The following is a 24,077-nucleotide window of genomic DNA, read 5'->3' on the forward strand; positions in this document are numbered from 1 at the left end:
ACAGGCACACTGTTCTCCAGCTGCCCATCTACACAGTACTACAGAGCCCTTTGCCATCCCTCCTGTGGCACTGACATGCTGTAGCTGTAAAAGTTGAGTCTAAATCTCAGCATCACCACCTTCAACAGGCCACACTTCACTTCACCTGCAACTTGCCCCACAGCCACAGCACACCTGCAGCCGCACAGACAGCCTCTGTGTGCTGTGGCACCAGGCAGCAAAGAACCCTGTCACCTAGAGACTTGGCACCAGGGCATCTTCAAGCAGAGCGATAAATTCTGCCCCACATTTAATCTAGTTCTTGCTCTGTATTTCCACTAACACAGAAGTCTGAAGTATGGTATAACTGAATTATGCTTACTTGACAACGTTAAACAAGAGTTAACAACCAGTAAAAAGCCTGTGTCAAAACAGAGGAGGCTGTATGTTCTTTAACTGCCCTCCCGTATTTGTTCTAAATAAAAGTATCTTACTGGTTTCAAAATACAAAAGCCCTAACAGCAGTTTTTCCCCATAGTGTTGCGTCTTAGAAGAGAGGTATCATCACTAGACATGAGAGTTAGCGAAAACCCAGAACTCAACAGGAGAAGAGATGTGAGACACCACATATCACTTCCTTCTGCAGGCATGAATTTTTTTTTATAGAAAATAAAAACCAAAAAATTTTATTGACTGTACTGTAGATACCTGTACAGAGTGTAAACTTTAATATTTCACCAGATACGTGAATAATTCTGGAGAAAGAGTTATCAAGCACCTTCATTTCAACACATTTTTTATATTTACAGTAAGACATACCTGATTAAGTGTATGAATAAAATGAATTAAAAATTATAAAAAGTTATTTTTAAAAAATCTTTTAAATGTTTATATGGTTTGTTATTTTATGATAAATATACAGTTAAAGAAGAATATGTCAGTAAAAACTCAGAATTGGCTCTGTTTAAAACTGTTACTGTAGTGTCTGAAGAGGGAGTGAGGAAATGGGGATGTTAGCTTACTGCTGTGATCATGACATTGTGAAATGTGTCCTGGCAGAAGGCTCACAAATCCTGTTTTTTTTCTGCTGCTGCAGGTTGGCTTGTGGGTAAGCTTCCTTCCCAACACACAGTGCGGAAGCCAAACTTCACTCTCAGATTTGTACTGCTAATTTGACATAAGAATATGCATTTTGATTTTCCCTCCCCACTCCAAACTTACTGCTTTGATTTTCAGCACACCTTTTTGCTGTTACTGAACATTGGCACACAAATGGGGCATCACCATCTTTTTTCTTTTAAGCACCAAGACACAGGTGACCTTTCTGGAAATCAGATTTTTAACTGCCATGGTTTCTCATGGTCTAAGAAAAGGCATGGCATGGTTTGCTAAAGAAGAAAGATGGCTAGGATAGGATTCAAAGACCACTTTCAGACTTACAGAATCAAACACAGAAATATTATTTTAAAAGCTCTCAGGAAGCAAATGTGACCGTGTATCTCTAAAACCAAACACCTCTAAATGAATCAACATCCATTCTTTGATGAACTATCAGCAACTGAGATCCATATCCAAAGTTTGTTTAGTGGATTTCAGAAAACTACTCGGGAATCCACCTCAGACAGAGGAAAAATAAATCTCTTAAAATCCAACAAAAACTTCAGATACATCCACTAAGCAGTGCTGATTATCTATAAAGAATCACATGCTGTGGGAAAGGATCACATGAGCCAAGGTGAAAACTACCCTCATAGCACATGGATAAAGTGTTTCCGTAATACAAGAGTCAAAAGCTGAGATTCAAGTTCTGGAAGTAGAAGGACTGGTAGTGGGAAGGAATGCAGTTAGGCATTAAATCTGTGATATTACTGGCTGTTCCCACCCACATCTATTCATCCTTGGGACCCCCTGGTTGCTTCTCAGCTAGAGATATGGCCCAGCCGCATATATGATGGGCTAAGCTCGCCGCTATGCAGATAACTGCTGCATGCTCTGAGGTACAACCTAGTCTCAGGATTTGGGTCATGCCATCCTGTTTACTCTGTTCGGTATTTGTTACTTTAATTTTGCCAAGAGACACTTCCTCATAGCCCAGCACAGGTGCAACTAAGGCCTCCACATTTACCTTTAAAAGCAAAGAGATAATATTACAAGGAACGAGATGCAGTTGGACCCAACCTGGGCAGCTCTGTCTTGCCTAACTGCTACAAAACAGTCGTTGCCTGCGTATGTGTGTGTGTGTGTGTGTGTGTGTGCGTGTGCGCGCTCGCGTCTGCATATGCGCATTGTGGCTTGCTGTCAGCAGCATGGAGCACTTATCTTTAGGGCCTGATCGTGCTGATAGGGGTGAATTGTTTACAGCACATTTCCAAAAGGTGTCTGCTGCTCTAAAGCTTATTTTAATGCTCAGTTTCTTTCTATACAATCCACTCCAACTGTGTTGTCAGGGCAGCGGCAAGAACGGCCTCCTGGGGTAGCTAAGCAGAGGTGAGTACAACCACCATTATTCACTGTACAGTAGTTATGTCCTGGAAAAGAACAGAGATGTAAAATGTTAAACAAAAACAAAAGCAAAACCACAATAAAATCCAAAACACATCCATAGAAAAGTGCAGATTTCACGACTACACTAGAGAAACAAGCCATAAGGAGATTGAGAGTGAAACAAAACTATGCTTTGGGGAGATGAGAGTCATCATATTCCATGTGTCAGCTTCTGATATTCACCTCAAAGAAAGATCAAGATATTGGGACAGAGCAGGAGAGGCAACATGAAAAAACTGGGCTGCTCCCAGATTACCCGTCATGAATTGGCCAGGTGGTCACAGACATTAGGATAAAGAGACAAGGAGTGAGGAAATACAGGAAGTGCAACACGTGAGGACAAAGTCCAAAATGCTACAGGACATCATCCCTGGATACCACCCACTACAAAACCATGGAGGAATGACCCATGAAAACAAAAAAATCAGGTGGGTGGGGAGGAGCATGTTAATGTTGAAGGGTAAAATGAAAGAGAATACAGCGCCCGAAGCAGTGGATCTGAGGGGAAAGGCATCCCTCTGAGAAACATGCTTGAAACAGACATATGATGAGAAAGAAATGATACCAAGGTTCTGAATATTATAAACATAAGTATTTGCTCAGAGCACACAATGTTGTTTTGTTTTACACTGCCTACCATAATGGAACTGTGAATTAATTAGCAATAACAACATAACTGAATTCTTAATTATGACATTTATATTCATTTTTTAAGCTCTGAACCAAGCTTTCAATTAAACTAAATTATATTTTTTACTATATATATATATTGAATAATTTCAAGATAAACTATCTCATAGGTTTTTAAGCCTAAAGTAAAACCACTACAACTCCTATAATTCCAGACACGTTGTAATAATAAAAAGTGAACTCTTTTCCTAACTGTGATTTGCTAAGAACAACATAACTGAACAGTGATACTGCTTTCCAAAGAACAAATTGTTATTTCAAGGGTATCAACTTCCTCTCTTCTAAGCTTCACAAGGAGCTTTTCAATAACGTATCTGAAAAATTTAACATTCACTGGAGCCCACCCACTCTACCACATGCTGTTTTCCGAACATTCCCTTTTTAAAAACACTAGAACTCATTAAGGACATCTAGAACACCAGGATATTTCCGTAGTTTAAACTTAAAAATAAGTAAGGCCCTAGCCATGAATATAGCATTCAATTTAGACGATGACAACATAGCAGCTTTTGCCATGTCAGATCCTCATCTTGATCATACACTTGTCCTTTCATAGAGGATAGAGCAGGCCCCTTCTTCCCTCCTTACTCTGGTTTCATATGGCAACCACAACTGCTTTTATGAAAAAAAATGTAGGTGGCTTTTAATTTCTCAGTAAATTGAAATCTAAGCAATAACCAGTTCTTCACTAACTACCTAGATCTGTTGGCAGCCTGTCAATGGGAGCTGCTACTAAATTCATTTATATGCTAAGGTGTTGCACAGCTGTAAAAACTTGAGGATCATCTGGATTACCTCCTGGGCACTGAGCAAAGGCTGTAGTGATTCCATAGAGACGGGAGCGCTTGTGAGGCTGGAAGTTATCCTTTTCTATTGAAATTGTGCGATCCACTGCTACAACAGCATCCCTATCGTATGCAGAAGAGAACATACAGAAGTGAGAGGAAGGTGGGAGTACAGGGGAAAACAAAACAAACAAAAAAAAGGGAAGAAATCTGAAGTTGCTTCTTTTTTACAATTAGGAAGCAATGCCAGAAGCAAAATCCTCCAAGACCTCATCTTTCCTGGGCAACTCAAATGTGTCATAACCCTCATTCTAGGCAGCTAAGAAATGTAGCAGGGATCCACCTTACTAATTTTGAAGGTACTTCCAACACAGGACAATGTCCCTCTACACAAACACATCTGTTAGTAGTTTTGACACATTCTCCATATTCTGCCCCTTTGACATTTTCTGTGGTATAGCTGACATTGCAGCTATTATGCATAATGATTATGGACGATGTTATATTGCAGGTGGAGCCTGATATCCGGAAGGAATACAGCTAGTTATAAGTGATCTTTTCTTCCTAAAAATAAAAGGGCAGTCAACTAACAGACCTGTAACACACTGTTTCCCATTTACAGAAGCCTATTTTAGAATAGCATTTCCCAGCTGTTAGGTTCTAGCTTGGAAATCCTTACACACATTAATAGCTCTTCCTGCTGCAATTGATGGAGATATTTGTGTAAGAATTTGCAGATAGAGCCCATACAACCATTTGCCTCAAGGAAAAACAAATATTTAAAAATGCATGGACTGGATTTTTTTCTGGAAAGTATAATAAACTCTGAAGTCTTGATCATACGTCAATGTTTTAGATCATTTGCAACAAAGAAAGTGTCATCAAGACAGTAAATGTTTTTTTTCTTATTTCCGATTGAACATTCAGATAACATAGGGCATAGAAAGCCTCGAGTGACTAATTTCTGCTCTTTTCAATGCAGCAAGTACAGCCATAAGGGAAACATGTTAGCTCCCACTCCTTTCACAAAAAATGTTCAGTGTTAAAAGCATTTTCTTAGAGGACAAATCACTATGCTGAAAACGAAAACTCAGTTAACTGGCAACATCAATAGGTCAGCCATACAGATCCACTCCGCCCTGCATCAGCTATTGCCAGAAAAGCAGAAAGACAGGAATGTGTGAGAGGTCAGACATGAGAAATGCAGTATATACTTCAGTTCCTACCAGGGAGAAGAACAGATTAAAGCACTCCATAATTTCTTTAGCAGACAACATACCTTCTCCAGTCTGTGTAGTATAAATTCTTCCCATAGCTTGTAACACTAAAAGGATACTGAATTCCTTCAACAATCTTTCGTCGACCAAGCTGATTAGGGTTCATGCATTCCAGCCTCTTGGTACCTGGGTGTAGTGAAACAATTAAGCCTTTGAACCAGAGCAACAGAGCTCTCATGAGGGATGAGGGACAAGCGTAAGCATGCAAGCATGAACAGAGTAAAACTTCCTGGAAGTCTTTCAGTATGCTGCTTAGCCAAAGCTCTCCCTATGCCAAAGATTGGATAGGAAAGTACTTTTGTGCTAATGCTAATCAGCACACCACCTGACTCACAGGAACACAGATGTCCAGTGCAGCCATGGCCACTGCTCACAAGCTGAGACTCCTTGTACAGATACCAGCATCCTCAGGCTGGGGTGGAAGCTGACAGAAGGTCTCCTCCATTCTGGAGGGATACTTCAACCACTCTCCAGTTCCACCTCCTCTGGAAAGCATTTTTGCAAGGTTAGTTTGGCAACCGTGTTCCCAAAATGCTTGCTGGGTTGGGCCATGAAGGCAAGACTACAGGAAGAACATCTAACTTGTAGATGCAAATAGGGTGTAAAAAGGTCTAGCTGTAAAGCTACTACACACATCAGGAACACTGCTAGTGAATGTAAACACCTGTAGGTTTCTCTTAAGTAGTGGGTTCCATAATTAGGGAGAAAGGAAAAAGAGACAAATATGAGAACAAGAGAGGAAGGAGATATATTTGCAGGCTGGAGAAAGTGCCTTACAGTGAAAAAGAGAGCTCAATCTTTTCAGTTTATCAGAAACTTGAAAGGTGACTTGAAGTGTAAAAGCACCTCCACAGGAGGAGGTCTCTGGCAGAGTCTACAGTGAGAAAGAGAGCAAGATGGGGGTGGGGTGGGGTGGAGTTCAAATGAGAATTAAAAGAACACTTTTTTTTTTTTACTGGTAAGACACTGGCACAAAACTAACAATGGATTGGTGGCAGAACCTCTTGATCTTTAAATCTAGTGTGAATTGCCTTTTCAAGACTTGCTTCAGTCAAATATAAGCCAAACTTTGCCTAAAGAGAGGTTACAGGTCTTAAAACAGCAAAAGGATGATATTCTGTAGGGCCAGATTAGATGAATCGGTGTTTTTTCCTGGTCTTAAACTCACAACTTCTTCTACAAAGGCCTAAGCACTACGTAAAGAGATAGCCACATACAAGACACACAGATATAAACCTGTTGCATTCCAAAGACGTTTCCTGATCAGAATTGAAATCTTTCAGTTTGTGCCACAGTCTCATGTGAATGCTACAGTGGTAGTAACAACAAATAAAGTGAGAGATTATTAAAGCCAAAAAAAAAAAAGGTATGAAGTCTAAGACACAGCCCAAAATGCTATAAACATTAGTTGGCTGTGCACCATTTCAGGATTGGACATACTTATTCTACTACTATTATGAAGATAGATTTTAGCACCTCTTTACCTGCATCTACCCAGCACAGCATTGAGGAATAAGGATCAAATGTCAGCCCATTTGGTAACCCAAGATCATCTTTAACAAGGATTCTTCTGTTTGTGCCATCCATGTATGAGGTTTCAATTTTAGGAGCTTCTCTGTTCCAGTCAGTCCAGTACAAGTTTCTTGAGAGGAAGAAAAAGGCAAGAATTAACATAGTGACTGATCTCAAAAGATTGTTGTAATTAAGGAAAACACTAAGGACACAAAACTAACACGCACACACCCCAAATAATTTAAATAAATAAGAAGGACCACATTGCACTTGGATATAGAAGTAACAAAAGTAAAGAAGTAGCAAATGTTATACTTCCATTAAAAAAACCCCAAAAACCAAAAAGAGCAAGCACACACTTGAGAAGAAATGCTTTCCCTACATTGTTTAGGCTATGTGGAAGATGCCAGGCAAAAAGACCTCTCTTTCAGCAGTTCTGAGGACCATTCAAAATGTATGTTTAGAGTTCTCCTCCCCACCACCCATCGTATCTGCTCAGTCTAAACAGCAGGAGCATTTGGCATACATTTGTGGGACTCATTCAAAATTACATTTTTCTTTTCAATGCACCAAGTAAGCAACATACAGTGGAATCGATCAGAGTAGTTTATAGTCAGGGGAGAACCCCAAAGAGGGCCATTAATTCACTGATGCTTTATTATTAGCGGCCATTTGTTATGGTGGTTTTTTCCTTGGATGCACTTTCTGTGGCTGAGAATTTACATGGCCCCTCAATGCAAGCACCTTTGTTGTTTATTCCTTAACCCACACACAAACACACAACACAAAATCTACTGGGAGACAGAAGTCTGTGCTGCTTGACCTGAACCCAGAGCCCTACTCTGTCAGTGGGGTTCTGTACAGAACAGAGCTCTCTCTTCAGTCTGATTACACTTGTACCTCTCCCCTTCTCTCACACCATGAAGTGCATTTGTTTTTCCTTATTATGCTGTCACTTGATGTACATCCACAAATGTTTTCACCCCGCTATTATGTGACTATTATGTAAAAGTTTATTTTATGTTAAAGGAATGAGAGAAGTCAATACCATTACTTTTTCATTTAGCTTTTTATCACTCGAATTTTCATGGATCACATGCATTCATTTCTTGCTACAAACCTTGTTTGCAAACATCTGGAATGAGGATATATCGTCCAAAAAACTCTCCCTGAGCACATAGTACTTTTGTTCATAAATGAATTCTCAGCTAAGATGCCTATCATATCAATTAAGCAATCATTTAGTAGAGCCTCCCAGCAATTCCAGACTGAAAAGAAAGACTCTGTTTCTGTGCTTCTGAGTATTTTGACTGAAATGTCTCTTCTCAGCAGCGGCCATGCTACAGAAAGTTGCGCCAGGACAACAGCAGGCAAGTTCAGACATTAATGAACAGACATGCGGTACTACCATGGGCTCTGTAGTAGTTTTAATTTTCCCTGTATTTCTTCCAATATTCAGGGGGAAAAAATGTCAACAGATCAAAGACACATAAAAGTATGTATATAGTTCTGGTTTTGCAGGCTGGAACCATAATTTGAAAGCATTTACACTTTCCTACTGACACTTTGCTTGGCTATTTCTGTGACTGCAGCTTACAGCCTCAATTTTTAAAGTATGTAGTTATCTGCATCTTTAAATAGAAGCCTAATAGGACCTTCTCAGGCATCTGAATGACAGAAGTGAAAAAGGTGACAGAAGAGACACCATGGGAGTTTTCAAAGAAGGAACACTGTTGAAAAGAGCTAAAATCCCCAAAGACAAAAAGAAATGTTGTAAATATCTTGGTTGTTCAATGTTTCCTTTAGTTTCCCTTTCACAGATAATTTAGCCTAGCTTGCCAGTATTGTTGGCCTTAAGTAAGGAAGCTTAGATGGTAGAATTGCTAACGAGCATTCTTTATTTGAAGGAAACCTACATATGGTCTTTCCCCCCCCAATAATAATCATTAGAGTAAGAATGCTTTGCCTGTGTTAAATCCTTGGTTAGCTGAGATAGTTGCAATGTAGATAGATAAAAAGGAATTCTTCAGGCCCTGTGTCCCTGGAAAGGGCTAATAAGGAGAAGCTGCACAAGAACCACCTGGGTTTGGATATGCAAGGAGGGTATGAGCAAGACAAAAATGGACTGAGCATGTGTAAAGACAAAGTTCAGTCAGCGATCAGAGTGATGAAGACTACTGACTTCCTCCAACGACCACCAGAGGATCCCTAACGACCACCTAAGGACTTAAGTAGGCATGCGTCAAAGACATTTACATACATTAATGAGTTCCAAGAAATCTCATGTTTATATAAATTAATCTTATGAATATGTATGATTTTGCAACATATAACCTCGGCCATCTTGCTTGTTTGTCGGAGCACTTATGGTGGAGCGATCCCCAGTGCTGCCCAGTGCTGTAATAAAGGATGCCTGCTTAATAGTAACTCCATTGCTATTGAGTTTTATTTCGGGAGCACTCTGAAACTCCGATTCACCTGTTGGGAGATTTGGGTTTTAAAGGGTAGTCTCCACGAATTTTGTTTCGCTGTAGAGGAAGAAGGGCTGTCACGATGGAAATGAAAATATCAAATTGCTTAATCTAGTATTTTAGTCCAGTAATCTTGCAAAAAAAATTTTTTTTAGGTAAACGCAACGCTTGTCATCCTGCAAACAATGTATTGAAAGCAAGGTACAAACACGTATTTGACAAACCCCTCAACAAAGTATCATGGTATTACCTAGCAGGCATTTTAGAAGAAGTTTTATTTCCAGTGTACCACTCAGGACACAAGTAGGTTGTTCCATTTTTGTTTGTTAGTTGTTTTAGGAAAAGATAGTCCTATTATTGTCTACAGACAGCCTAAAACCATGGACACAGAGTATATGCTCATGTTAAATAAATAAATAAATAAATAAAAATATCAAGCTTTGTACATATATCTTGACAACATAGCCATACCCTCTCATAGGATCTGCAACAATTGCTCTGGGGTTCACCAGGCCAGTGTCAAAAAGGATGCGACGCTGGCGCCCATCCAGCCTAGCCACCTCTATTCTATCCAGTTGAGAGTCAGTCCAGAAGATGTTGCGACCTAGATGATCTACAGCTATACCTTCAGGGCTTCCCAAGTCTGCAAGAGAACAGAGGAAAAACATGCCTAGACATGATATTTATTCCCAATACACAATGTCAGCCTCATAAACATTCTCAACTCTTAACTAAGGTTTCTCTCTAAGATCAGAATCTTACTCTACCCTCCTTAGCAGGCCAGGATCTAGAATGGATTTTATAATCCCTAATATCCCCCCTTCTCTGGTACTGGCATACATGGCACCCCTCTGAAAACTGGATTTATGCTGAAGTTAGCCAATGCAATACTTAAAGATAATCAAGCTCCAAAGCACTAGAGATAATTATATTAACTAACTGGTGGAATTTAGATCCAGTTCTTTGTTTTTGCAGAGCAATCCTTTTTGGAACATGTTTTAGTACTGTATGTGCACAGTTTTTCTTGGACAGTTAGTTGTTCCAAAAGCAACAGGAAATAGCAGATAATGACCTTACTGCTTTAGCATTAGCATTTCTAACTCAGATGAAGAATGCAGAATAAATATACAGCACTCCAAGGTTTAATTCAGCCACTGTGAAAAACTGCTTTATACTTTTCAAGGTTCATACATCCATTGAAAAAGAGCAGGCAGGCTGTGTGGGATATAATGAAGCCAAAGACAGGTACAAATCAATTTTAGTGCAATTTCGGTTCCAAAAGAAATAGTAAGAATTGTACGTGGTCACTCCCAAAAGGAGACGAAGTGACCCTTCATACCAGCCAGCTGTTGGAAAAAAAAAAAACCAACCACCTTTCAAATGCAGATCCACATATCGTGCGAATGTCCAAGAACGACAGAACGTAGCCTGTTAAGCCTTCTATTAATCCTCGAGTTTATTTACTGACAGCCATTAAACAAACAGTATGTGACACAAACAACCTTTCTGGAGAAAAGGCATTTGGTCCAGAGCACTGGACGGAGCTGTCTAAAGTTTGCTACTGTGACTTTGCTATGAATAATAGTTGCACAATAGCCTAAACAATCTCTCACATGGGTGGATTACACTCACTGCACTTAACCTGGACACATGACATTTTGGATGTATGTTCATTTCTGAAGAGGCAGAAAACAACAAATAAGATGTATCTCACTGCTTCTGACTCACAGCTCATACATGCGGGGGGGCCAAGAAAGTAAATGTGAATCAGTTATCTCTTCACTCCTCCGTAGAGCACTTGGGCATACTTTAACTTAGTTACACTCACTTCACATTACTACTTGTGTTTCTCCAAGTGCCTCTGCAGAGCTAAACCTGTCATCTGCAAAAAACCACCTCACATATACTTTAGACCCTCAAATGTTCCTACTTCTTTTCTTGCTAATGGCAGAGGCTGCTGAGGGTGGCCTCATTTTGAGGTGATGGTGGCAACAATCCCCAGTCTCTGGGATCAGAAGATCACTGACTAAATGGTGATGGAGGAGCTCCCAGCCTCTTTTAGGAAAGAGAAGAAGGTAGCATGCAAAAGATCTGCTGCCACTGATTCCCAGGAGCCCCTATTCCCTGACTAGTTTCCTTGCTTCAGCTATATGCCAGGAGATTTCAAGGAGCCTAAAGTAAATGTCTTTCCTGTCTGGTTGACAACGAGCCAGAAAAAACCATCCCCCATGGAGGGGTAAGGGAATATGTAGGCTTCATGTATCACCAGTCTTTCCAGAGGCACAAATGCATTCCTGCTATATTGTCACCAGGCCTGAAACAGTCACAGGCTCTGTCCCTGGGGACAGGCTTGTACAAACATGCATGGCTGATATGACTTAAGCACCTACAACAAAGAGGAAAGCTCTCCTTTCTGACCTGCCTCTGCTTTCCTCTGGCACAGCTGCAGAGCTCAGAAAGCCTCCACAGGCTATACAGCTGCAGGGATACATGAGAACTGGATGGGGCTCCACAATAAAACATGTTTTTGCAAAGCAACCCAACTTGGATCACAAGAGCTTTAACAAACAAAAAAAAGTGCATTCCACAAAAATACATGTGAACTGAAGAAACCAGCTGCAGCTCACAGGAGGAAAAAGACAAAGATCAAAACAAAATAAAGAACTCTCATTAGCCTTCTGAGAGGGAGGAATTCTCCTATTTCCTGAAATTTTAAGTTTCAGTTTTGGCCAGCATAGAAGACATCCATTCAAACACTGAATATTCAACCTTATTTTGTTCTGACTCGTTATTGAAGGGCCAGTTAACATACAGAAAACAGAGTGCAACATCGTTCAACATCTCTTCAGGAATGGCATTCATTTCCTATGCAAACAACAGGAGAACAGAAATCATGAGATGTCTTTACACATACAATATTTTTTGTAGCAGATAAAAACCATGAGGTTTCCATGTGACATTGAAGCATCCTGAATTATCGAAAATAATCAAATTTAGTTGAAAGCCTTCATGAATATTTTTAAAATATTTAATATACTGCAAGATTTTTAATGCGTGCACACACACTCTCATATCCATATAAAATTTTTAGCAATAGTAATTTCCCTCACTTTTTAAAGTACAGTATCTGAGAAAACACTTTAATAGTGGAAATCTGAAATCCTTTCCCCACAGAATTTGTAGTTGTACAGGTACACGCTTGCAGTACAGGTTAGAGTCCCTTTCAGCTTAAATATGTTGGGATGAAAAAAGAAGTTGTACAAATATCTCAGCCATCAAGTTGTACAGAAATATGAAGCTCCATAATTGCTGGAATGGTTAAGGATGGCCTTAGGCTCTCCCTTTTCCCTTCCCAGGACAATGGTAGGATCCAAGCCGCCCCCATCTCTCCGCTGCCCCCAAGGGCCTGAACAGAGTCCCAGCAAACTGGCTATTCCGAAGCACAAACTCCAGGTAGAGATACTCAATGCATCCAAATAAAACTAAGGCAAATTTATTGTAGAGTTTTAAAACTGGTTGATCATTTTGCTAAAATAATTTCCTAAATTTTTGTGACAATAGCTGCAAAGGATCCAAAGCAAGCGCAACCTCCTCCAGTATCTTGATTTCACAGGTGTTCTAGGATCCTGAGGACACTAGTATTCAAAAAGTGCCTCCAGCTATTTTTTGTTGTTGTTTTTTTTTAATGCCCCTACATTCACTTTGTTCTCCAAATCTGTCCTTCCCCTTAACCCTTTCTATTTAAAAAAGGTTTTCATATTTTAAATGCATGGGCTTACACTTACCCTTCTAATGAAAATGAACATGGACTGCAGCGAGCAGCAGAGTCTTGGGGGAAAGTATAAGAACAGGACATAAACTGTAAAAGTACTAACCCCACAATACCCTCTAGTCCAATTCTTGAATCCTTGAGCAACTCCAAGGGTGAAAACTGAACAAGGTGTCTTTACTCACTTTTATTTTACAACTTGAGTGGAAGGCATGGAAAGTCACAGCTGAAACAGTTTCTAACCACCTTTCAGCTGTTTGATGCCCAAGCCCAGGAACAGAGAGCAGGAGTTCTCTTATTCAACCTCCATGCTCACCAGTCCTTTCTCAGCAGAGCAGGCAGCTGACAGGCAGAGAACAGGAGAGAAAAGGACTACGCATAATCAAATCTCAGCTAGCTAGGGGATTACCTACCTTGCTTGCTAGAACAAAAATCAAAGAGTGACACCCACAGATGATATTCCAGGTAAACATATAATTGCAATTTTTTAGTCAGCTTTAGTGTTGATTGCGTTCAACACCCATTCAACAGCAAACTGACAATCCATCATCCCCTTTTCAGATCATAAATACATTGAACAACGATGGGTCTACCCCAGCACATGACCTAGGTTTTAGTGATAACCTTCCTTCTTCACATATTTACATCTTGTAACCATTGAATCATTGTAAGCATGAATAACGTCTGTCTACAGTAGTCTGAGCTTAGCCTACCAATGTGTTCCATTCCTCATGGCCAGGGACATGGGATCTTTTCAGGAAGGATGCTGGACCACCCTTTCTGATCAGTATGGTTGACAAGAGGTGATTATAAAAGAGGTGGGCTAGGCAAAGGATGCCAGGCTGGGCACAACATACCACAGCCAATTCTCAACACAGGAAAGTGAGGTCTTGAGTGTGCTTTAAAAATCTGGGATGTCATGACCTGGAGATTTGCCCTGAGAGTACTAGCTGTGCTGCCCCACTGTAGTGGCAGCCCTGAGGATGCCACCACAGGTAGAGAGCAGTAAAGGCCTCAAGCCTACCTCAAGATTCCTCCCCAGAAGTGACAAAGCATCCAAAGGAGGTTTTTTTTCCTTTGTTAAACACAGCAAGAATATAAGCACAGCCTAGGACTGTAATTGGGTACAGAAATTTTCTACCTCTAAACATTTCTGTGAGGAGCTGAGACACTGTCCAAAGCCTAGACTGTGAGGCTCTGAACCCTGCACCCATTAGTGCCTCGAGATACGCTTTAAAACCACCAAAGCAGCTTGGTTCATCTTTCAAATCCCTCAGCCTTCAATTAAACGTCCCCAGTGATGTTCACAAGACACTCAATGGCTAGACAGATATCCTGCAACTGCAAGTAAGGACGGAAACATCTCACTGACATGCTGCTCCCACTTCTGGCCTTAAACTTAGTTTATTTAAAGAGAACTGACTTCTTGCCTATCTTAGCAGTGGAATGGCAGTGAAGGACTATTGCATAGGGAACAGATCTTTTTTCATTTTATGTTATCCAGACTTTTCGGTTGTCATTTATCCAAATAACACCAACTTGTAATGCTACAGCTCAGGCAACACCTGGGAAGTATACATGACTAAATTCAAGTCTCTAATGCCATTCCTATGGAGTAGCAAGAGGAAGAATTTTGTGCTGTTACCTGTTTTGATGATGGTTGTTGGCTCCCCGCCATGCAGGCTAGCCCTGCTGATCGAAGGGCCACTGATGTCTGTCCAATAAACCATCTTGTCTGTGCAATCGTAAGCAACTCCAATAACAACTTTGTCCTGTGGGTCAACAAGCAAATTATATCAGCTTATGCTAAACGACAAGTATTTGCCAGCAGTACTAGCTTATGGATCTAAGTCTCAAGCCTGAAAAAACAAAATTCTTGAGGAAAGGTGGGAAATAGGGAGGATAGGCAGAGAAAATGATTGGGTGGCAGTCATTGTAGAATAGCTTAGAAAAATACTTTCAATTATAAGTCACTTTTAACTAGCAGACACCATTTACAATTATCTTATTTCAAAGAAGCATTGTAGGTATTAGTACTGAACAGTTGGTCTCACTTCTACAACTTCGCCTGCATATCCATTTAAAGAAAGTTCATGTTATTTTACTGTGTTATTCCTCATGTGCTTTTTTCTCTTTCTTTCCCTTCAAGGAGGAATAAGGACTTCTACCAAATCTGACTTGTATTCTGCAAATTCATCAACCCATGCATGATGGCTGCATTTCAGCAGTGCTATCTATGTAGCATCATTTGACTCAAAAAATTTCTAGCAAAGTAAGTTTTTAAAATAAAAAATAGCTTAAACAAATACTCCATAAATCATTCTGCTGGAAAGAATATGCTCAGGGACAAGGAATATATATGTGCAATTTTCCAGGAGAAGAAGATAGGACTAGAGTTTGAGTTTCGAGTTGAAACTCTTTCCTCCAGGCAAATGAAAGAGACTTTCACAGTAAAACAATAATTTCACATGGATTCCCAGGTCTATCACCTTTACTGCCTTTGTAACTTGCAACTTCTTAGAAAGACGGTCCAAACCCATGCATTAAAAACAGATGCACTTATTAACCAGCATACATTAATGCTGTAGATTAAAAAACAATCTGAACACCTGTACACTGCTAAACACTGTCACTTTGCAAATACACAACACCGAGACAACACAAACAGAGACAACACTGTTAGCAGAGACTGAAAGTTTCATTTTAATTGAAAATTTTAATGAAGAGTTGCATCTTATCTCTTGGAAGCTCCTTCCTGAAGATACTTCCAATTAATTAATTTAAGCTAGATGAAGTAAATAATGAGACTAGCTGACAAGGATTCAGAACCATGTCTCTATATCAGCCTAACTACCCCATTTTGCACATAGTATTTTACTTTATTTTTACATTATTGCAGGAGCACTTTAGACAAGAGACAAAAGCTTGATTTCGCCCTTGCATCACAGCACAGTTTGTGGTACTATTTACTGAACTGAATCTGTGTAATTTAGTCAGTATTTGGTCTACTAAATATTCACAGTAATGTAAAAAAGAGGTCAGCATGCCACCTGCTATTGCTATCTATTATAAATACAGTAATACTGCAATGAAAACAGAAATCCCAGGCTTCGGGCAAAACAAATCAATGTGATAAAACTGGAAGTGAGAAGAGTTGGCGTGTGTCACAGGTGATGGAAAAGACAGGTCAGGTTCTCAGCATCAGGGATTCATTTTCAAGGAAAAAAGATTCTCAAGACAATAGTAAGAAGCGTGGGAAAAAGATTTACCACCCACTGGGCCTGCACATGGAGAAGAGAGCAAAAAAGAAGAAGAAAAAAATAATCTATACATAACTGTAGCCAAGAAGTGCAGAGAAGTGACTGAAAAACAGGAAGAGATTAAGACTTAGGAAAAAACGTTGAGGTACTAAGAGAGAAAAAAAGGGCCTCTCCATATACTGCTCTTGTAGGCTTCCTAGACTTTTATACCAGAGTCAGAAAGCCAATGAAAGTGTGAGTGTAGGAGTGTTTATATGATGAGCTGTTGGAGGCATGTGAGATCACAAATATTAGATTTTTGTCTTATGAGCTATTCTTTAAAGGCAAATCATTTTTTTCTATAGCTCAGTTTTAGGCTTTTTGACTAGTCAGGTCAGCCATTTTCAGTGACAAAGGGATGGGATACTGAAATCTTACTCAAGAGTAAAAATTTAGTTTGGAACTTAAATTATCAAGTTACATACACGAACGCTCTCACTCTCATCTTTGTTACAAGTCTTCTAAAACACATGGACTTAGTATAGTAGGTTACTTACTGGAATATGCAAGAGTGCTTTTGCACCATTTTTCTTCATGTTGTTTCCCTCTAGTGGAACATGCTCTATTTTACCACTTTGGGCAAAGAGCAAGTGCGTTCCTGGCGGCAGAGGTACTGTATCTGGTCGAACAGAGGGCCCAATAACAACAGGAGGAGCAGCTGTGCTCAGACCTTGTTAAAAGAGAAGGAAACAGATGGGGAAAAAATGAGCTTGTACAGCATAACAAGGATCCTTATTATTTGCAGAGACACAATTACAGTCAGACTTCTTAGAAGGAAACAGCCCTATAAGCAGACACTAATAACTACAATCACATGCAGAAAACTTCTGAATTTTTCCCTTGGCTGACAGAGAAGGAGCAATTGACATAATAGGTCTTTTCATGTTCAGCTCTGTAATTGCTCTTTCCTTCAAATGTTTAGAAAAGCCCATCTTATTTTGCAGCTGAAGTGAGGAAGCCGTAGGAAGGAACATCATTTCCTGAGGCAACAGTCAGTTACCACACATTCAGATTTGCCACAGCTCCCAGAGGGCAGAAACTATAGGGGCCCCTCACAGTTTCAAGGCAGGGAAGAAGTCAGAAAACCACCTTCTTATTCAGAGGCTCACCACAGTTGTCCAGATCCCCTGGCTGAAGGAAAAGTGTATGCTGGAGTTACCAAAGGACTGCAGCACAAGGCATATTGCCATTGGGACAGCAAAGATCTGCATTGCTCCAAGTCAGTGCTGCATCTCAGGGGCATGACTAAGCCCCACATTTGGGAGACAGTGCACTTGGGTGTAGAGACACCTACAAGAAATGAGTGCTTCAGCCACTTACATGGTGGTTGAACTCCTGGGCCGCTTCTGGTGCCATCAATCTCATTTCCATCCCTATCCACACACCAACAATATCCACTGCTAGAATGGCACTGAGTGGGTAGGTAATTCCCATGCTCATCACACTGGGGAATGAAGTGACTAACTCTTATCTCCCTTGGGAAGAAAGTGCCTCCACTTCCAAGAGCTACTTCTCGTTCACGTTGGCATTTGGTCTTTTCAACTTCTGTGAAAAAAAATACAGACCAGTGAATATTTCTGTTTTAACTAATAACTATATAACTAATAACAGTTAATGTATGCTGACCACTTATAAGCAAGTATTCTTACTGCTGGAAAAACACGGCACCGTTACAAACCTTGAAGGCATATGCCTCCAGTGCACCTTCAGGAACAGTCTGCCCTATGTAAATGTGACACATTTGCCTTAAACTGACGTAATTTTATCTTTCACTCTAGTTTAAAACAGAACCAACAGCCCCTCTGCAGCTTCCTACGTTGAAGGATCATAAACAGAAGCTGGAAAACTGTCTTTCTCCTTGAGGCACATTAGCAAGAACATTCTGTCCAACGTGCAAACCCGATGTCTACTCATTTGGCAATTATCCATGGGCCTTAAAATGTGACTAATTAGCCAGGCCATACAGTGGATAAAGGTTTTTTGTAATGCTGAAAGTTCAGTTTCCCTTCAGAGCCAGGAGAGAAAACCACAACAAGAGGCAGATGCTGAGCTCTCTACAGAACCTAGGAAGTGAAACAACTCATTGCTTTGATGTATATTAGGTTTTCAGAGTTTGGTTATACAGTTTGAGCACTCATTTGATAGTTTTGGACCTAAGAAAGGAATTGCAGGGACAGATTGTCCAGTCCCTGGTAAAGTGCATAAGCAAGGCTATACAGAAAACAGGAATACTATTACGTATGCAGAGAAACATATGATGCATAATGGCTACACCACATGCATATGTATTACTGTAGGGATTAGAGAGGAAAGACTAACTTTTCAGATTATCAAAAGATTCAGGGATTCGGTTCTTTTGGTTTCAATTTAACAAAACAGTCTAGACTAAAATATACATCTTCTTAATATACGTATTGTCTGTCATGCAATAGGGAATGTCATCTAGATCAATATATCCTTCTAGATGACAAACAACATAATGAAATTAAAAGAATACAATAATCTTTTTCCTTCTCTAGACAATGAAATCTGGCTTAGTTTTACCTTACACTTGAGAGCCCTGAAGGGTTCTGTGCATTGGGAGGGAAAGAGCTCTAATTATGGGGGAGTATCTCTTCCTGTCAATGACTTCTACAGACAGTTAGAAATACTTACCACAAACTGTCTGCTGAAGAGGCTTGAACATTACACTTCCATTTACTCCTTCCTTGTTTTTACACTGCCTGGTGGACAGCATTAGCTATGTGTGGCTCAGCCTAGACCCAGCCCAGCCGAGCAAAAAGCTAATCCCACGTGCCCATAGACTACTGTGGTGTAATTCACACAAATACAAAAAAAGAAGGGCAGTTTTTTATTATTATTAAACTAGTTATGCAAGCAAAGACTTTGGACAAGTTTCATGCACCTGGACACAATTAGAGAAATATAAAAGTCTGGAGAACAGCTCACTCTAAACAACTGAAATATTTGGCATCAGCTTTAATGTGGGTGGTAAAGAGCCTTGAATCAACCTACAAAACCAGACCCTGAAGGAAAACCTCCATTATCTATCTCAAATTTTGTGTGCACGTATTCAATACACTATGCAGTATGCAGGTAAAAGAAATGGTGATTCCAGTAAACAGATAGTTTTGCCACACTTTTTTCTTTTTTCAAGCTCTAATTATATGCACCGCTCATGAGAGAAAGCAGGGGGAATACAGGGTATTGGTAAACTGACCCACCCTGCTTTTTTTCATTGCAGAACAAAATCTTCATTGCATTCATGTCATCTTTGAGAGACACTATTAGCTCTTCCTCAGTGGCATATAAAAACAAATGTAGAAACTGGTTGTTTTTCCTTCCCATCTGAAATTCCCAGAATTACAGAATATCCAACAGCTTACAATTTTTTAAATCAATAGACTAGATCAGCTTTATGAAAATGAGTTAGCAAATATGAATTATACAAAGGAGTGTGTATACACTCTCAGATAGGACCCAGCTGTTATATATAAAATATATTAGTATTATTAGTAACTTGTAATACCAATGTCTGTTCTAATTTCAAGTCAATGTTCACATTTATATCTGCAGATTTTATACAGGAATACTGATGGAATTTTTGAAGAGTACTTATATTGCAATGATCAAGACCAATTTCACAAATGGCCTGCTTATGCAATTAGCCCCGCTAAAGTCAAGAGACTAGTCAAACAAATTAATTTTCAAAATTAGCACTCAGTTTCTAGAAGGCAGAGAATATGATTTGTTCTTTCTAAAAAATCTCATCAACACTGATTTTTCAGTTGCATAAAAAGATGTCAAATACCCTACTGCCATTCACTTTTAGGAATAACTATGTATTTTACTGCTCCTATGCTCCTGAAGGTCTCTTATATTTGTGATAAATTTTTTTAACAGTATCAAGTGCCATAAGTAATCTATGTTAAAGAAACGTTCTGAAAAGAAATAAAACCAGTGTTACCATGTTCATCTGTGCTGACTCAACCATTTTAACCCATCAACACTAGACTCATTTCAACTCACTAACGTGAATTTAGTTAATATTAAAATTTATAAACCAAAACAAGCCCCTAAATTAGTTATGACAGTCCAAAGCAGGCACTGGGAATCCATACTGTATTTTTTCTCTCCTTATCTCTGAATCATGAGCAGGATTACTATGCTTACAGTTTAGAAACACTTAAAGAAAAGTGAGCTGAATCCCAGTCCAGTGTTGTAGCCTATGCAGCAAAGAAGGCACAATAATCTTAGATACAGATGACAGCTGGTTGGGATAAATAGTCTGCTTATACAGTCATACATTTTACTCTGTGTGCTTAAGAGAAGATGCTCTGATTTTGCAAGCTTTAAATTGCATTAATTAACTGTCTGAAATGAGGCTAGCTATGACAGAGTTTGAAAGATGAGACTGACACAGTAAATAAAGCACATTCCCTGCCTTGATGAGCTAACAGCACAAGTTAGACAAAACATATAACAAGAATTGGCACATGTTTAGGTAGTACAAGGGCTACTTTGTAAGCCAGCTTCCAGACACAAACCTTATGGCTAGTAACTTTCCTTTCCTTCAGTACAGCAGCCTAAATGAGGTTTCTTAGTGCTCTTCCTTTAATATAAATACAGTAATATTTCATCCAGTCAAGACTCTTCAAAGATACAGAACAATTAACATTAGGAGAATCCTCTGATCTCTTGACTGGCATGAAGAAAACTTCCACTGGCATGAAGAAAACTACAACAGGTAGAGCTAAGAACAAATAATGCCCTACCTGGTGTATCGGTGCTGTTACATCTACTACTATACCTGATCGTAGCAAATGGAAAACAAGTCATGCCTATTTCAAGGCTCCATAGCCAGGAGGTACCAGCCCTGATTTTCAGAGATTCTTATCATTCTTGAAACCCACATTTGAAAGCCAAGCCAAATGATCATGTCAATGATGAGAAAAAATGGTATACGCTAGGGTTAGTACACACTGACAGAGATGAAACAAGCAGTAAGAGCAAGACTTGGGTAGTCTTCAGTGATGCAGGAAACTGGGGGTGGCAACGGCCTTTTACTAACAGCAGGACTAAGTTGCAATATTTTTCAGTATCCGTGTTTAAACATTACTGATTAGCATTTGTCATAAAATTGAGTAAAAATCCATTCTCACTGCTTTTTGATGCAGTTGATGCTTGGCTGATGAAGGTAACACACTGACCTAATAGCTTTGTGTTTCCCTATGGCACTCTACTTACGCCCACAGGACAGTATCATTTTTGAAACAAAGCACCATACTGTGGGCTACCTTAGTTTGATAAATGATTAAAAACTGAAAAATCACCTGAGTCAGTGGACAAATGTCATGAAGTACTGGTATTTCTAGTAAGTTCCCATATTAGTTTAGTCTTGGTTTTAAATTCCTTATTAAGAAATTTAATTCCTTCATTAGGATTCCAGAGGAAAATATACAATCATAGGTTGCATCATTTGTGGAAGAGAAATAGGCCACAAAACTTGAGGACAGGACTTCATCACTACATAAACTGAGCTCATTAAAATAAACAAGTAGATTCACACAGTCAAATGGAAAGTTACACTTCTTGGAATACGCTGTGTAGACCAGTCTCTAAAGAGAGACTGATCTTGGAAACCACAACCAAAAAAAGCTATCAGCAGATCACAGCTATCAGCAGATAACTGCAAGCAGATAAGCTGCCAGCACGCAGCTCAGTGCTGTAGGGATTGTGATGGGGTACAAATAAGAATTCAGCATATACACAAGGAACACCGCACGGGTATAGAGAAGCAATGTGGAGGTAATTCAAGGAATACTGGGTCCAGCTCTGGTAACCACAGTTCAAAAGGATAGTGAAAAATTGAACCAGTGTACAGAAAAGAGCTCCTAAGAGAGAAGCTGTAGTGTAGAACAGATCAAAGGCCTGATAAAGAATTTATGTTCCATGGACCACAGTACACACAAGTCAGACTAGATACATTAGAACAGTGCACCCTGAACTCAAGCTAAAATAAATTTGTATTTAATGTTTTAAACATATTTTTTTCAGTTGTTTCATAAACTACCAGTAGCAATCTGGAATTTAAAAGTCACTGAAATGTATCATGGAACTTGAAAAAAATGAAATGGAAATAGCATGGATATGGAAAGTGGGCCAGATGAAAAAAAAAAATACACCCATTTCCCATATAAGTGAAGAAACAAACAGAATGGGGAAAAAAACCCCTAAAGCCATATCCAAACATTCAAAGTCTTTTTTGGTCATAAAGGAAAGCTCTTGCATCAGGCACTGCAGAAAATGATTTATGGACTTTTCCAAAAAAAGATGGAGGCTGAGAAAACAGGATGAGAAACAGAGATGTATGGGAATCCTTTCCTTCCATTTTGCAGGGGGGATTACAGTCTGATACACTAAACCAAATTCAATTAGTTCTGCAACAGCATTCAAGAATTTTTAAAGATCTGATATAACTACTCAAACAGGTTTTCATTCACAAGCTGAAGACAGAAGTGATTTAAAATTGTGTCCAGAATCAGTATTTAATCGAAGAGTACTTTTTAATTTCCTATGTGGATCACTTTATTCCCCACATATCACAACGAGTTATACTGACATTTTTAATTGCTGTTTTCAGACATTGCCAAAGAAAGAAGAGGAAAAAACCCAAAACAAAATAACATGCTTCCCTTTGTCCCTTCATTTTCCTTTGTAATCCTTCACTCACAGTGTTGCCCTGTTAAGCACATTTCTCATGTGAAACAGATTGTATACAGAGGACCGGCGAACGCTCTTAACAGTCAGACCCCTAGTTCCAAGAATCTAGATTTTTTCTGTTTAGTAAACAGTGTCTAGGGTCTGCAGGGGTAGAAACTCTCAGACATCTGGTTTTTTGAAATGGAAAAATGAAGCGTGAGGAAATAATGAAGTACAGACTTTCTTAATAGCTGTGAGCAGTGGGACATTCCAGCATCATTAACTCTTTCATTAACCTGCTGGTTCACTCCTACAGACATTCTCTTGTGTGCGACTCAAATCCATTTTACTTGTTAGTCTACTTGTTTCAAGAGTTGCAGTTCAGCAGTAGGTTTCATATAATAGTAAAGACACCAAACAAGCAAGCAATTGTACACATGGATTGGAAAAGGGTACAGCAAAAAGAACTGAGTATTCGGATGAATGAAACTTTCCACGCTATTAACAACCAGGAAAGACTTCAGTGCCTTGACTGAGGCTAATTACATCAAAACCTTAGTGGGTAAAAAGGGGAAGAAATGGTCTCGTAATTACAACTGAATACAATACAGCCTCATCTGGAATCTCCATTCTGAAGCAACTTACTTTACAAATTGGGTGCTAAAGTAAACTAAGCTGCTTTTTGCTAGCCTTTAGAAAGTATATTTTGATTCTATCTTCTGGCAATAATTAACTGTTGGATATATCCATTTTGAAAGTACTAAAGCTTTAGCAACAGATGACATCCCAAGGGCAGCTATTGTTCTATTAACTCTCTAAGAAAGGAGGAATAGATAAGTTTGTTGTAAACACTGCCATTGCTGCAGACTAGCAGAGCAATACGGGTACTCTGTACTTCAGTCAGGATTCAGCAAAACTGAGACTTCTAAACTACACAGAATTTTTCTGCTCAAAGCATTTCATGAGCAGAGCCAATTGATACAAGTGTTTCTAAAGCATGTCTTCTACTGGTAGTACAAAACAGCATTAAAAAATAAAAATCAGAGAGG

General features: G+C 39.4%; 1 protein-coding gene across 2 annotated transcripts in view; it reads right to left on the reverse strand.

The window, feature by feature from the left end:
* Nucleotides 1-617: 617 nt before the first annotated feature.
* Nucleotides 618-24,077, reverse strand: part of NID1 (nidogen 1) — a 49,043-nt gene continuing 25,583 nt past the window's right edge. Inside the window, exons 12-19 of one of the 2 annotated variants that reach the window (XM_072856408.1) lie at nucleotides 17,647-17,871; nucleotides 16,824-16,996; nucleotides 14,673-14,799; nucleotides 9,730-9,901; nucleotides 6,760-6,917; nucleotides 5,278-5,401; nucleotides 4,009-4,121; nucleotides 618-2,507 (exon numbers count right to left, since the gene is read on the reverse strand). In XM_072856408.1, the coding sequence (XP_072712509.1) occupies nucleotides 2,386-2,507; nucleotides 4,009-4,121; nucleotides 5,278-5,401; nucleotides 6,760-6,917; nucleotides 9,730-9,901; nucleotides 14,673-14,799; nucleotides 16,824-16,996; nucleotides 17,647-17,871 (1,214 nt within the window). In that variant the 3' untranslated portion in view covers nucleotides 618-2,385. The remainder of the gene's footprint in view (nucleotides 2,508-4,008; nucleotides 4,122-5,277; nucleotides 5,402-6,759; nucleotides 6,918-9,729; nucleotides 9,902-14,672; nucleotides 14,800-16,823; nucleotides 16,997-17,646; nucleotides 17,872-24,077) is intronic. The other variant, XM_072856407.1, reaches the window with a different exon arrangement.

The sequence above is a fragment of the Ciconia boyciana genome, chromosome 3 (genome assembly GCF_034638445.1).
Source record: "Ciconia boyciana chromosome 3, ASM3463844v1, whole genome shotgun sequence".
Taxonomy (NCBI): Eukaryota; Metazoa; Chordata; class Aves; order Ciconiiformes; family Ciconiidae; genus Ciconia; species Ciconia boyciana.